The following is a 16,455-nucleotide window of genomic DNA, read 5'->3' as shown; positions in this document are numbered from 1 at the left end:
AGAAACAAATGACAAAGAAAATACTACAACCCAAAACCTATAGGAGGCAGCAAAAGCAGTTCTAGGAGGGAAGTTTATAGCAATACAATCCTACCTCAAGAAACAAGAAAAACTCTCAAATAAACAACCTAACCTTACACCTAAAGCAATTAGAGAAAGAAGAACACAAAAACCCCAAAGTTAGCAGAAGGAAAGAAATCATAAAGATCAGATCAGAAATAAATGAAAAATAAATGAAGGAAACGATAACAAAGATCAATAAAACTAAAAGCTGGTTCTTTGAGAAGATAAACAAAATTGATAAACCAATAGCCAGACTCATCAAGAAAAAAGGGAGAAGACTCAAATCAATAGAATTAGACATGAAAAAAGGAGAAGTAACAACTGACACTGCAGAAATACAAAGGATCATGAGAGATTACTACAAGCAGCTATATGCCAATACAGTGGACAACCTGGAAGAAATGGACAAATTCTTGGAAAAGCACAACCTTCTGAGACCGAACCAGGAAGAAGTAGAAAATATAAACAGACTAATCACAAGCACTGAAATTGTGACTGTGATTAAAAATCTTCCAACAAACAAAAGCCCAGGACCAGATGGCTTCACAGGCAAATTCTATCAAACATTTAGAGAAGAGCTAACACCTATCCTTCTCAAACTCTTCCAAAATATAGCAGAGGGAGGAACACTCCCAATCTCATTCTACGAGGCCACCATCACCCTGATACCAAAACCAGACAAAGATGTCACAAAGAAAGAAAACTACAGGCCAACATCACTGATGAACAAAGATGCAAAAATCCTCAACAAAATACTAGCAAACAGAATCCAACAGCACATTCAAAGGATCATACACCATGATCAAGTGGGGTTTATCCCAGGAATGCAAGGATTCTTCAATATAAGCAAATCAATCAATGTGATAAACCAAATTAACAAACTGAAGGAGAAAAACCATATGATCATCTCAGTAGGTGCAGGAAAAGCTTTCGACAAAATTCAACACCCATTTATAATAAAAACCTTCCAGAAGGCAGGCATAGAGGGAACTTACCTCAACATAATAAAGGCCATATATGACAAATCCATAGCCAACATCGTTCTCAATGGTGAAAAACTGAAACCATTTCCTCTAACATCAGGAACAAGACAAGGTTGTCCACTCTCACCACTATTATTCAACATAGTGTTGTAAGTTTTAACCACAGCAATCAGAGAAGAAAAAGAAATAAAAGGAATCCAAATCGGAAAAGAAGTAGTAAAGCTGTCACTGTTTGCAGATGATATGATACTATACATAGAGAATCCTAAAGATGCCACCAGAAAACTCCTAGAGCTAATCAACGAATCTGGTAAAGTAGCAGGATTTAAAATTAATGCACAGAAATCTCTTGTATTCCTATACACTAATGATGAAAAATCTGAAAGAGAAATTAAGGAAACACTCCCATTTACCACTGCAACAAAAAGAATAAAATACCTGGAATAAACCTACCTAAGGAGACAAAAGACCTGTATGCAGAAAACTATTAGATACTGATGAAAGAAATTAAAGATGATACAAACAGATGGAGAGATATACCATATATCTTGGTATATACCATATACCAAGATATACTTCTTGGATTGGAAGACTCAACATTGTGAAAATGACTCTGCTACCCAAAGCAATCTACAGGTTCAGTGCAATCCCTATCAAACTACCAATGGCATTTTTCACAGAACTAGAACAAAAAATTTCACAATTTGTATGGAAACTCAAACGATCCCGAATAGCCAAAGCGATCTTGAGAAAGAAAAACGGAGCTAGAGGAATCAAGCTCCCTGACTTCAGACTATACTACAAAGCTACAGTAATCAAGCCAGTATGGAACTGGCACAAAACCAGAAATATAGACAAATGGAACACGATAGAAAGTCCAGAGATAAACCCACGCATATATGGTCACCTTATCTTTGATAAAGGAGGCAAGAATATACAATGGAGAAAAACAACCTCTTCCATAAGTGGTGCTGGGAAAACTGGACAGCTACATGTAAAAGAATGAAATTAGGGACTTTCTTGGTGGCGCAGTGGTTAAGAATCCACCTGCCAATGCAGAGGACATGGGTTCGAGCCCTCGTCCAGGAAGATCCCACATGCTACGGAGCAACTAAGCCCTGGCGCCACAACTACTGAGCCAGCGTGCCTAAGCCCGTTCTCCACCACAAGAGAAGCCACCGCGATGAGAAGCCTGCACACCGCAACAAAGAGTAGCCCCCACTCTCTGCAACTAGAGAAAGCCTGTGCGCATCAACGAACACCCAACACAGCCAAAAATAAATAAATAAATAAATGTATTTTTTAAAATGAATGAAATTAGAACAGTCCCTAACACCATAGCCAAAAATAAACTCGAAATGGATTAAAGACCTAAATGTGAGGCAAGACACTATAAAACCCTTAAAGGAAAACATAGGCAGAACACTCTATGACATAAATCACAGCAAGATCCTTTCTGGCCCACCTCCTAGAGAAATGGAAGTAAAAACAAAAATAAACAAATGGGACCTAATGAAACTTAAAAGCTTTTGCACAGCAAAGGAAACCATAAAGAAGACGAAAAGGCAACCCTCAGAACGGGAGAAATTATTTGCAGATGAAGCAACTGACAAAGGATTAATCTCCAAAATATACAAGCAGCTCATGCAGCTCAATATCAAAAAAACAAACAACCCAATCCAAAAATGGGCAGAATACCTAAATAGACATTCCTCCAAAGAAGATATACAGATTGCCAACAAACATATGAAAGGATGCTCAACATCACTAATCATTAGAGAAATGCAAATCAAAACTACAATGAGGTATCACCTTACACCAGTCAGAATGGCCATCATCAAAAAATCTACAAATGCTGGAGAGGGTGTGGAGAAAAGGGAACCCTCTTGCACTGTTGGTGGGAATGTAAGTTGATACAGCCACTATGGAGAACAGTATGGTGGTTCCTTAAAAAACTAAAAGTAGAACTACCATACAACCCAGCAATCCCACTACTGGGCATATACCCTGAGAAAACCATAATTCAGAAAGAGTCATGTACCACAATGTACATTGCAGCTCTATTTACAGTAGCCAGGACATGGAAGCAACCTAAGTGTCCATCAACAGATGAATGGATAAAGAAGATGTGGCACATATATACAATGGAATATCTCAGCCATAAAAAGAAATGAAATTGAGTTATTTGTAGTGAGTTGGATGGACCTAGAGACTGTCATACAGAGTGAAGTAAGTCAGAAAAAGAAATACCGTATGCTAACACATATGTATGGAATCTAAAACAAAACAAAAAAAGGTTCTGAAGAACCTAGGGGCAGGACAGGAATAAAGACACAGACGTAGAGAATGCACTTGAGGACACGGGGAGGGGGAAGGGTAAGCTGGGACAAAGTGAGAGAGTGGCATGGACGTATATACACTACCAAATGTAAAATAGTTAACTAGTGGGAAGCAGCTGCATAGCACAGGGAGATCAGTTCCGTGCTTTGTGTCCAACTAGAGGGGTCTCATAGGGAGGTGGAAGGGAGACGCAAGAGGGAGGAGATATGGGGATGTAGCTGTATATGTAGCTGATTAACTTTGTTATACAGCAGCAACTAACACACCATTGTAAAGCAATTATACTCCAATAAAGATGTTAAAAAACAAAAAAAAAGAAAAAGAAGTGTGTATCTGTTAATCCCAAGCTCCTAATTTATCCCTCTCCTGCCTCCCCCCTTTAGTAACCATAAGTTTGTTTTCTATGTCTTTGAGTCTGTTTCTTAAAACAGATTTTTTGTGTATTTAATTCTGCTCTCTTATTAACGTTGTAGAGTCAGAGATGCAGTCTTATGAACCACTTTATCAATGGAAATGAACAACAGATGTTTTCAATGTTAGCAGACTATTGGCAGCATATAAATTGGCAGTTCATTGGAGACCTTAACAACCTGGAAAAGTTTAAAAATAATGACACTGAGGGTTCCGACCCACCCCCAAGTCTGAAGAAAATGGTGGTGAGAGCATAACAAAGGTGTTTATTTTGGGTATAAACTGTTCTTTCATTTAGCAAACTTTGTGATATGTTTATAAAGACACAAGAGAAGTAGACACACCCAGAGTGGTTTATAAGCAAAAGAGCTCATAACCGTGGTATGGAAGAGGCCTTTTCTAGAACTCACAGAATAATCTCTCTAAAATTTCATTCCTGAAAAGAATAAAAGTTTTTATTGATAAGGAAATGAGAGACCTAGGTAGTAACCATTGTTTCTGTAGATATTTGCTATTTTGTGTCCTTTCTAAATACTTTGTCATCTGTGCATAGCCTATTATTGAAATACAGGACATTATTCAGAGCTGAAGGTGCATATATTTACTCTAAATATTTGTCTTACATATACAGTGCACATATGTGGTTTTCATCAGCTTTAAATATGCTGGAAATTTCTGACTGGCCCCTTTTGTGAATACCAGCCTCGGGACTATATGTGGTAACACAGTTCCAGACACTAGTCTTAATTCCTGGTCTGGCACAGATCTCTTAACATGGCAGACTGAGTGTGAGGAAATCATGGCTAATATGTGTTCCTTTTACCTTTGGGTAATGCTGTAACACAGATTGCTGTCAAGTAAATAGAGCCCAGTTCAAAGACCATTTTGATCAGGCAGTTAAGGAAATGATTAATTCCTTTTTATTTGGGCTGCATTGACTGGCGTCAGTATTTTCTGTAGTCTTTGCTCTTTGGATACCTTGGGCTTATGAAACAATGACATTAGAAACATGTTCGGAAGCCTGGACTACTTGAAATGGTGTTAAAAATCTAAAGATCACGTTCAGGATGTAGGGTCCTCGTTTAAGGGTCCACTGATCTTATTACTCATTTTCCAGAAACACCCCTGGCTCTGATCATCTTTTTTTTTTTCTTTGACATTTTAGCTACCTGATATATTAGATTATCCAAATGAAAGTATCAATTGGATATTTCCCCTCCTTCCCCTTCTACCAATACCATGTTGGCAGATGAAAAGAAAAAAAGTGGTTCAAAAATATTTAATGGTGAAGTCAGATTCAACAGAAGCAGAGGTGGAAGAAAGAAACCTAACTGCTCCACTTTGAACACACATGTTTTCCATACATGGTGGGTTTTCTTCAGTTTTCATAATTACAATTTCAGGCAGCATCCCTCCACTCCAGGACAGTTATCCATGTGTGGGTGACCCATTTCCTGTGCATTTCCTTCCTCCCACCCACCTCTTGGCCACATTAATGCTACTTTGTGTCACAAATGATACCACAGGTGGCCAGAGCAGGTTTTGAAAAAGAGAAAAATGAAATGGAAACCTGTCAGGGTTGCTTTGTGTTAAATTAAAATATTTGGTGAGGAGAGGCCCAAACTCTTGGCTAGAATGAGACTTCCGAAAAACATGGGCATTTTGTAAATCTACACTGTTTCTTTCATGATCTGTTAACCAAGCATTAGCTGGCTAGATATCTCTGACGAGGTCGGAGGAGAAAGCATTTGGCAGATGTGAACTTGGATATAAAGTGGAGAATATGCCCTCACTTCTGGCGTGTAATCGATAAGCCAATATTGACTGAAATTCTAGATTAGACTTGGTTTAATGCACAGTCTTCTAGAGGCTTACAAAGGAGCCAAAATTCACACACAAGATTCAACACTCAACCACAGTTCAGCAGAATTCAGTAAGTTGGGGTTGGACTGTGTAGAACAGAATGTTGTTTGTGTGTGTGTGTTGTGTGTTGTGTGTGTGTGTGTGTGTCTGTCTCTCTTCATTCCTAAGTTCAGGGAAGGGGAAGAGCTAGCCAAGTGGGAGGCAGTAGGTCCTGAGCTGTGCTCCAAAAACTGGGGAGAGAGGGGAGAGTGGAATTGGATCAGTGTAGTAATAGATGGTGGTGCAGGGCCTCAAGTGCCAGAAAGAAGTCAAGAAAGTGACAGAAAGTTACAAATGTTCATAAAATATATAAGCCCCTATTTTCAATGAAATTGATACTATCTGTGATGAAAAATGGGTACACCATTTGTCAGAATGAATCCATAAAACTACTCAAGTGTGTTTATAATGTTCGACAAAGGTATTAGAGGTATCTGCCACTAGTTAGCATTTGATTTTGAGGGGTAAAGTTTGGAAAGAGGTGAGCTTCCATTTAGGTTGTACTTAAAATAAAAGTCAAGTCATGGCTACAAAGCCCGGGATGACCTGATCTCTGCTGCCCATTCTGATCTGCTACCTTTTATGCCATTTTCCTGCTCATCCACTAAGCTTCAGCTAGAACCCATCTTCTTTCTCTTTCTTCAATGCACTAATCTGTTTCTCACCTTATGGTCATTGCATTTGCTGTGTCCTCTACCACGGCAAGGTCTAAGCTCTTGGGCAAGCCAGCTCTTTCTCATCAGTCATATCTCAACTCACATTTCACTTTCTCAGAAACTGGGGTCTTTTGTGACCATCCCCCCCAGAGAGCTGTGTACTCAGACTGCTCAGCATTGACCGCCGTATTACCCTCTTCAATTCCTTTAAAACATAAGGAGTGTTCTGAATGGTCTTCCTTGTTTTCTTTATCATCTGTGTTTCCCCTTTAGAGAGGTCATGAGGACAGGGACCTCATCTTCCATGTTCACTGCCATACCCCAGCATGTAGTAAGTGCTCAATAAAGTATGTGTTAGATGAATCCGTGGCAGTGGGGTCTCCATTATGCTTAGAGCATACAGAGCTTATGTTCTCTTCCCCTCTTGAAGTGCTGAACTGTTACAAAGCAGGAGGAAGATAGTGAATGTTGAGGACCTGGGTTCGCGTTGCCATGGCAGTAGGCTACGGCACATCCCTTTTCCTTTGTTCCTCTGCTGAGCCTTAAGAACCTGGAAAACGCCACTCAGAGGGATATTTCATAGAGATGGACTTTGAAGGAGTAATTGTGTGGGTTGGATGAATGCTAGTCAATTATATCGGGAAGAACTGCTGGTTTAATTTATTTCTTGATGTGTTTGTATGTTGTAGCCATTGTGGAATGAGATCACTACACCTAATGAGCTAAGATTCGATGCCTCTTCAGCCTGCCCTTCGAAGCCCTCACGCACATTTTCCTGTGCCTGTCCCCTGTCTGGACTCTGCACTCTTCTCCTCTCCCTTCTCAAAGTAGCACTGAATGAGTCTGTTGGCTCCCTACAAATTATGAGACAACACTCATTGTTAATTTGCTGAAAGAAGTTTGAAGAAACTGTTATTTTTTCTCATTAATGGGTTTCTCACAACAGTGGCACACCTCTGGCTGGCACCGTACAGAAGCTGCCGGGGTTTTTTTGCAGCCAGGCTTTTCTAGTTGCCTGTTTAAGAAATTATAATGTATATGTTCTTCAGTTATCTAGTTTGGGTTTATAAATGAAATGCTACAATGCCTTTTTATGTGTCATTAATACATGCTAACAATAAAATGGTGCACCCATTATTCTGCTGTTGAGATATACTTTATTTATCATGTTTTTCCGAAGGTATTAGAACAGGGCAGGACTGGCAGGAGAGATTTCTGTCTTGCTTTCCTTCCCCACATCTATCCTTCCTCCCTTCCCCTGTTGTCATGTTGGAGATCTGCGCTTCTACTTGAACAGACAATCCAGCAAATTCCTGTTAATTTAATGCACTGTCTTAAGAAGTAGGTGATTTTCCAGCCTCCTCACTATTTGGTAATCTGCAACGTCCAGTTCTCCCTCTTACACCTTTAGCACTGCAGTGACAACACACATCCCTGCCAGTCAGACATGAATATCGAAGGAGCCTGGAAGAGAGGCTACACGGGAAAGAACATCGTGGTCACCATCCTGGATGATGGCATTGAGAGGACCCATCCAGACCTGATGCAGAACTACGTGAGTATTTGCTGTGGTCAGAGCAGCTTCCCTCCTGGGAAACAATGGAACTCATGTTAGGATGCTCCAAAAGGTGGAAAACCACTGAAAAATGCAGCCAGCGGGTACAATAGGCTCTGCGTGTTGCTCCCATCTTATAAAGCATGCACTCTTGGAGGGCGGGAAGCAGGAGATAAGGCTATCCCGCTATCCACTTCTGTGTGCCTTTGATGTTCTGATGACAAAATGCGGGTGATAAGGTAGCAGAAACCCCAGCACCAATGCCACGTGCTACTGACAACATCCACTCTTCTCAGCAGTTCGTCCATGCAGCCAGATAGCACTCCTTGTTTCCTTTATGGAGAAAGCGTGCTTACAACTCATCTCAAGTTATTCTGCGAGTCTCGTTCTCTCTCTGCCTCTCCCTTTTTAAAGGACAATAGTGAACGGCCTACCAGTAGTCCTTAGGAATCAGTCAATTCCCTTGCTTAAGAAAGGACTGAGATTCCAGGACTCAGAACATAAGGTGAGCCCAAGGTCACAGAGCAAGCGAAAGGGCTGAGACTCAGTACTTTCATTGAAAACCACAGTCTTGATACCCAGTGCCCACTGGACACTGGGGTCGGTTTCTGTCCCTGGGGTCCCCTTTACCACCATGATATTTCCTGCCTGGAAATAGGTCAATGACCCCTCTCTCTTCTACTCTCCAAACGCCTCCTTTTCCATCAGCTTCTCCTTCCTAAGTTTGGTTAAAAATGCCATAATTATCTCCCAATATGCCATTCTCTGCTCAAATTTGTTTCTCATGACACCTTGGTGTTCTCCCTAAAATATCTCTTTTGTTACTTAAGAGCCTGCAGTGACTCCCCCTTATCCGCAGATGCAGCTCTCTGATTCCTGTCAGGACTCAGCAGAGACTCCTGGTGGATCCCACTCAACACCAGTTCCTTCTAAGCTCTTTTCTGTTGACAACTGCTTCCACTAGAACACTGGTATCGCTGCATACCCACTAGGACTTCAGTCACTTTTACCTATGTCCCTCTCTGTCCCTTCATAACTCCTTTCAATCCCCAAACTTTGGTTGTATGAGTTGTCCTATATTGTATTTCATGTTGTTATTGAAAAAACTTTCGAAGTTGGTGATTTTCTCTCAGCTTACAAGTTTCCTCTCACAGCCTTGAAAGTACAAGCAGCTCTAAATCATGATGAAGTCAGGACTCACATTGATCCTGAAGGAGGAAAGTCAGGGGCCAGGGTGGGAAGCTTTGCTTCGTGTTTACGGAAGGTCCCCACAGAAAACCCTAGGCTATAACTGGAGGACCACATCTCCTCAGATTTTTCTCTTCTCTGTTCTATATTCATCATCATTAAGGGGGCAGTGTCCGCAAGCCCAGCCCATCTCACGGTGCCCTGAGCTTGTGGAGAGTTCTGAGAGGGGCCCAGCCCATAGCTTCCCGTTGCACATTAACACAAAGGACCCACCATCCTCGCAGGCCTGCTGCCTTTCTCTCCTCTTTGCTCCTCGGTAACTGGTGGACACGGCAGTGGCCCATTGTCCTGGACTCTCTCAGAATGGACATGGCCTTTTCCTTAAGGCGGACATACTGTCCTCTTGAAATCTGCTATTTCCCCCCCCCTCTCCGTCGCCCCCCCCCCTCTCTCTTCAGCGTGGGAAGACATGGTTTCCCTGCACTGTGGGAATGACTCCCTGTATCTGTCTCTCTGACCATCTCTCCTCTGGCTTCTTTCTCATCTGCCGCTTCATCTTCTCATGAAACCATTTAGGTAGCGATTGCCATATATGCTCTCCAATGTTTATTTTTCATTTGCTCGGTCTCACTTATTGCATGACACTTACTCTCTCTTAGTTTTCCTTTTGTCACTCAAACCTGAAAAGATTCTCTTTTTATCTTTGCAAATAAAATACTTCCAAGTCACTTCCTTGACACATCAGAAACTACCACTGGATCACACAGCCACCCATATTTCTGACCTACGAAGACCTTCCTTCACTCAGGACCACCTAATATCACCTTATACTTTTATCAACTTGAACTGCTTTGTCTCTCAGTATTCCACCCTGTTGCCCTTTTTGTTTCAAAAATTCAGCTAAGAAATTTCACAAATCAATTTTTACAATGAAATGTTGAAACAGTTTCTCCTGAATTAGATGATTTTCCCTAAGGTTGAAAAACAGAGAGAGAGAGAGAGAGAGAGAGAGAGAGAGAGAGAGAGAAGGAACTGCAAGTTCATTTAGTTCTTATTTGTACGAGACACTTGATTGGCTGCCCTTACCCTGCCTCCAAGCACACTCAGATAAACTTGTATCTCTTCACAGAATGGAATTTTAGAGCTAAAAAGGAACTTCAGTTCAGCCTCCTCATTTGATAGGGTAGACACTGAGGCCTGAAGACTAAAGTGAGTTAGCCCAGGTCATATAAAGAACAGAACTGTGCCTGTCCACTGCCTAGCAAAGAAGTCTTTCTTATCGTATGCAGTGCAGTTTTTGCAAGGTGTTCCTACTCCCCACTGCATAGAAATGCATTTGATTAAACACAAAGAGCCTTAACCTAAATGTGATTGCATTCTTTACCTCTTTCACTTTTTTTCCCCTGGAAAGAAAATTCTCCAGAATTCACCTGTGCAATTAGCAGTACTGGTGCCCTTTTGATTCTCCTAATGTTAGAGCTGGTGAAGAGTAGAGAAAAGCACATTGGATGGGGTGGCTGGGTTCCAGTCTTAATTCCATAGGCAATTCGTTTCATGCCTTTGGCAAAGTCACGTAACCTGTCTCAGGCTTCTGTTTCCTTGTAAGTGAAATTGCACAGTATTGTCCTTCATGCTCTAATGACTGCTGAGGTGGACTGCTTTGTATGTTCCTTTGTATGGGAAGCAGAGACTTATCACCTTTATATGTCATGTGTATTTTGCTTACTCCCCCCAAAAAATTCAGATTCCGTGTACTTTATTTTCAGAAACAAGAGCCTTTGATAAAGACAGAAAACAAAGATACCATTTACTTTCACTAAAACTGATAACAGAAATAAATCATCATAAAGCATCAGAAAATTCAAAACATCCTAAATTAGTTCTATCTATGGTGATATAAATTTGGATGATGGAACAATCCATTAATTTTATTTTATTTTTTTTAGTAATTTGAAGATTTTTCACAATCATTTAAAAAAGCAAACAAATAAATTCAGCTTTGGTTTCAGAGAAACTTCTGCTTCATTTTGAAACTTTGACATATAACAAAATTTTGATCATTATTTTGGTTGGGGCAAAAAACCTTTTGGTGTTAGTACGAAGTCTTGAATTGTAGACCCTTTTATAGTAGATAAAACATCTGAAACCAGACAAATATTGCCTAATAGAGGTCCCAAGATTCCTGATATAATAGATTTCTAATAATGATTTTTAATTGGCTTGCCAATTATTTGTGCATGATTTCTGTCTCCAAAAATCTTTGAATTGTGATAAGGAATTTGCACACTCAAGAAATGAAGTAAGGAATACAGAGAGAGTCGGCGAAGAATAAATCACTGTCTTCTAGGTGTTCTAGCAGTACTTTGCAGAGAAGGTGGTTGTCGAGGACATCTTCAAAGCACTGGGGTGAGGGGTCAGTGCTAGGTATGAGGGAAAAGTGCTGGCAAGAGTGGACTGGACACGTCTTTGGTCTGTAGAGAGTATTTCTTCACCTTCATGGGGAAAGATATGACACTGATTATTACAGAACAAGGCATCCTGACACCACCGGACCATGAGTGTATTATTTACTCTAATTACTCTCTTGCAGAAATGTGTTTAAGGAGGCATGAGCCTTCAGGGGCATGGCTAATTAACGAACGTCTGTCTCCTTTCTCTCTCTCCTCTGTGACCATAGGATGCTCTGGCGAGTTGTGACGTGAATGGGAACGACTTAGACCCCATGCCTCGTTATGATGCGAGCAACGAGAACAAGTAAGGCCCAAGTGGGGGTACCTGGCATGTGGCTGGCAGAGAGCTTTGTTTTCTGCTCTTGTGGAGGGAAGTGTTTTTTTGAAAATCTTTGGTAACAAATGATCCCTAATTTGCTCCAAGATAAACAAGTGTCTTTCCGCTAAAGCTTTTGGATATAAAAAGGCGTGGTCCACATAGTAAGAATGGTTGCAGAGAGAATGCTGGGGAATGACTTGAGGGTGCGGTTGGGGAATATTGTTCCTCAGGTGTTCATTGGCCTGTGACCCATTTGTTTAGGGATAGGGGTGCTAAAGGGAGAGGCAAAACGAAGTGCCCCCCGAGAGAGTTACTTTATTCTGTTAAGTTCAACACATTTGATTGAATGCTGTGCTTGAGGTCTCTGCCAGCGCTTTCTGATTTGCTTCTTTTTCTTCTCTACTTTGTAGTGATTGTGTTTTTTACTGATACACCTGAAATACCTCTATGGTTTGCCACGTATGGAACACATTACCTTTCTTATCCTCACAGTCAAGAGCCTTATTAGAAACCCATGGAACCACGTTTACACTTTCCAGTTAGTACAGTAGTTTTTTTGAAAGCAAATGAAATACACATCCATTTCTTGCTTATGATGATCCAGGTATTTTTAAAAGATTAGTAGGTGTTTCTAATCTCTAGATCACATTAACTTTTTTGCTTTTACTGCACAGTTTCTCCAGGATAATGCTGTGATTTAGATACTATCATTTGAATTTTTATTTACATGTTTTTGTTTGGAATGACAGAAGTTATAAAGAGAGGTGTTTTGCCCATTTATTATGTACTATTTCTAGCCTGCATTTTTCTGTAGGGAAAAGTTTCTCAGCTGGTATTATTTAAGTAAGTCAATAAGTTTAGATAAAACCAATGCGGCCTAGATAATTGTGACTGTACATGGGTTTTTCTTTTTTTTTTCCCCTCTTCTTACCATTTACAAAGAAGCCTCAAAAAAGTTACTGTGAAAAATGCTGTTTTTTAATATTAACGAGTCAATATTATAAATCAAATTCAGTGGTGAAAGCATTAACATACAAATTGATGTACATAGAATTTTCCAGAACTTTCCAAACAAAAAGAGAAAGGGCCCTAAAGTAAACTGGATCCTTTTCTTTTAAGCCTGGTCATTTCTGTCTAGATTACACTGTTTAAAGTTATGGTCAATTTCACACAAAGGGTTACAATTTGAGACAATGTGAGCTGATTTATTTAACCTAATTTGCAAACTAGCATGAAACACTGAAGAAGAAACTTGAAGCTTCCATACTTAAAAGGTCACCGATAAATTTCACTCTCCAGTCCATTCTACTCTAGTGTGACACATATACTCCTAAAAATACTCACACTCTGCAAAGTCTAAAACCATAGAGTAATAGGAAAAGCTTAGAAGCTTCATCAGTGACACACAGAAAAATGATAGGGACCTATTAAAAATTATTCATGTTAACACTTTATTCATGTTAAGTGGTTAAGAAATTTATAAAACTATAATAAATGTGGCACTTAATCGTTTTTTAAATTTTTTAAATTTAAAAAAGTCCTTTGTTAAATTATCTTTTTTTAAATTCAGCCCTTAGATGTGAAGGAAAAAAAAGGCTCAGACAGGTCAAGTGGATAAGGGTTAAACAGGTAATAAGTGATGAAGAAGTTAGGAAGCAAAGAATCAAACTCAAGTGGTTTGTTTACAAACTCTTGCTCTGCATATTATACACAAGGCCAGAGCCCTTATGGTAATGAAAAGGAAAATGATCCAAGTATCTTTCATTTAAATGAGTTGTAACTAGAGATAATTGGTTTCAGTAACAGTAAACTTGAGAGGAAGAAAGGCTGAATTATTGACCAAAATATTTGGGGAATACAGAGCACTGAGGTGACCTTTGACATCCTGTCATAAAGAAGGCTCGAGACTGCGTGCCAGTCTGATATTTCAAAATAGTAAGGATATGATTCATAGCTAGGCTGGGTTCAAAGTCTGTTTCCATCAATTTTATACTTAATCTGTGTCTTATCATTATGAAATTAAATTCTAACTAGTATGTTTATAATACAATTCTCTTGTGACACTGACTTCTTAAGCTGTACTGTTCTTTTTAAATTTTTTATACAATTTATAAAGTTTACACTCCATTTACAGTTTTTACAAAATATTGGCTCTATTCCCTGTGTTGTACAATACATCCTTGTAGCCTATCTTACACCCAGTAGTTTGTACCTCCCACTCCCCAACACCTGTACTGCCCCTCCTGGCACTTCATCTTGAATAAGACCTGAAATTTGCTTATGGAAGTGTGTACCCATTGCATCTACTTCTACTCACATGCCTGCCGCTCTGTGTGCAAGAAAAAAAGAGGAAGAAAAAAGAGATAAAGATGAAAACTTTGAAGAAGAACAGAGAATAGAGAGGAAAATAACAAAATAGGCTGGGAGGAAGGGGGAAAATAAGCAGAGTGGAGGATACCCTCCAGGATGGTTTTTGGAAGCATGGCAGCTTGCAAGTTATTCTGAAGTGGAAGGAGGGTTATCTGAGGTCAAAGAGGAAGTGACAGCACCAGATGTAGACACATGTGGACCATTGTGCTCCTAAGGTGTGCAGCTCTGAGTGTTTCGTGCATTCCTACAGCGCTCAGTGCAACTAGGTATGTTTTCTACAGTCACCTAGAGTTTCTGGGACAAAATGGTGCATAAACAAATGCAAATTTCACATTATACTCAAATCACTCTCTAATATATCAATGTTATTGGAAGAAATTTGTGTTTTCAAGGCAAGCATGATAGTAGAACTGATTGTACCGTATCTTTTGGCTAAAGTTATCCCATCAACATTTGTGTGTATAGAGAAAAGATAAACAGGAAAGCTAGAGGAAAGTCGAGATCAAGTTAACACCCACAGTATCCTTGTACAGGGTGTGAAGGGACAAGAGAGGCTATAGGTGGAAACTGAAAATGTATTGTACCCTGTAGCCAGTTCTGTCTGAATCTACATGCGGTGACTTTTGCATCGAAACTCAGTGGTAATGGTGGCTCTTCTCCAAGGGCGTGTCTGTCCTGTGACTGACAGTACTAACTGCAAAGGCTGCGTGTGAAGACAATTCTCTGAGTGTTGGCTTTGATGGCTTTTTACAGGCTGCCTTTTAAAAACTGTATCCTTTGTGAGGATTCCTTTCCAACTTGGCAGCTCCCCAAGACCTTTGTCCAGGAAGAGTCACTACCATCCCGCTTCCTCTGGGGTATTCTAGTGTGTCCTGCTTTGACTCCTTCTATGTACTGTTCATGGTTCATTGAGTGCAGTGTGGGTTTGAGTGTTGGAGGACACAGGCATTGTTCTGGATGTGTGCTTAGGTTTGTAGCCTTGACAGTGAAATAGGGCATTTTCAGAGGGGCAACACCACCACGCCTACCTCTGTTTTATGAAAATCAGCAGTCACCTCGGGCATCAGGTGTCCCTTTATCTCCTATCAGTACTGATGCCCAATTTTTTCTTGGCCAACCACAAGCATGTATTCAGACATTTAGGGTTAAAATATCCTCTCTGCTCATTAGACCATAATTATAAATATGATTGATGGATCTGTCTTTAAGTGTGGATCCACAGATAGATAATTCTGTTTCAATAGAAGTCATTTGGCATCAGGAAATAAAGAGTGGTTTGTAGTTTAAGAGAGTTGACTTTTATCCTTGGTTCACCTTAATAGCTTTATGGTCTTTAGGCCTAACTATTCTGAGCTTTAGTATTTTAAAAAATACCTAAAATGGGCATAATGATACGTCCACAGATTAGCAATAAAACATGTAAAACACCAAGCATAGGGCTATCTAATAGGCACTAGGTAGTTATAGCTGTTATTATAATTACGTGTTCAATTCCTATATCCAGTTCTCGATAAATAATCAGTTAAAAATTACAATTATCTCAAAATATATGTGCATATGAACATTTCACATTTCAATTAAGACTTGGAAGTCTTTGTTTATTTCCAAGGTTAGAGGTTTAGATATGTTTTCTGCTTCTTCAGGGGCTGGGAACTGTGGCTCATTTGGTCTACAGTAAATCTGCTTTTCTTTAATTCCAATACTCCGTCTCCCTTTACTGGACCATGAGTCCTTGAATTTGAAGTGAGTTAGTGAGGGGGAGGAATTTCTAAACATTGCCTGAATGAAAAAGTTGAGGCATATGCTGTGCAAGTGCCTCCTCATTGTACAGTCTGACCAGTAGGTTTCAGAGCATATTGGAATTATTTACACCTAGGTGCGTTTGTTCATTCATTCAGCAGGTACTCATTAAGATGCTACTTTTGTGAATGGCTCTGTGCTAAATGCTTGGGGGATACAATAATGCAATAATATAGGCTACTAACAGGTTGAATTAGGAGATGACTTAGGAAGAAGCTGTAACCTGAAGGGTTTTGGGTCCTATAGTTGGCTCTTCCTAACCGTAGGTGTGGAACCTGAGGATACGGAGGGTTAACTGAACTGTGTCATTTTGTATAAAGGACTTGAGCTTCTACAGAGTTTGGTATCTGCAGGGGGGGCCTGGAACCAATGTCCCATGGATACTGAGGGATGACTATACTAAGAGACAATGCACCCT

General features: G+C 40.0%; 1 protein-coding gene across 3 annotated transcripts in view; it reads left to right on the top strand.

Annotated features, from left to right (window-relative positions):
* Nucleotides 1-16,455, top strand: part of PCSK5 (proprotein convertase subtilisin/kexin type 5) — a 451,917-nt gene that overhangs the window by 110,137 nt on the left and 325,325 nt on the right. For all 3 annotated transcript variants that reach the window (XM_061200330.1, XM_061200331.1, XM_061200332.1), the window contains exons 4-5: nt 7,767-7,910; nt 11,776-11,852. In XM_061200330.1, the coding sequence (XP_061056313.1) occupies nt 7,767-7,910; nt 11,776-11,852 (221 nt within the window). The remainder of the gene's footprint in view (nt 1-7,766; nt 7,911-11,775; nt 11,853-16,455) is intronic.

The sequence above is a fragment of the Eubalaena glacialis genome, chromosome 9 (assembly GCF_028564815.1).
Source record: "Eubalaena glacialis isolate mEubGla1 chromosome 9, mEubGla1.1.hap2.+ XY, whole genome shotgun sequence".
Classification (NCBI taxonomy): domain Eukaryota; kingdom Metazoa; phylum Chordata; class Mammalia; order Artiodactyla; family Balaenidae; genus Eubalaena; species Eubalaena glacialis.
This window is presented reverse-complemented; position numbering and strand designations above follow the sequence as displayed.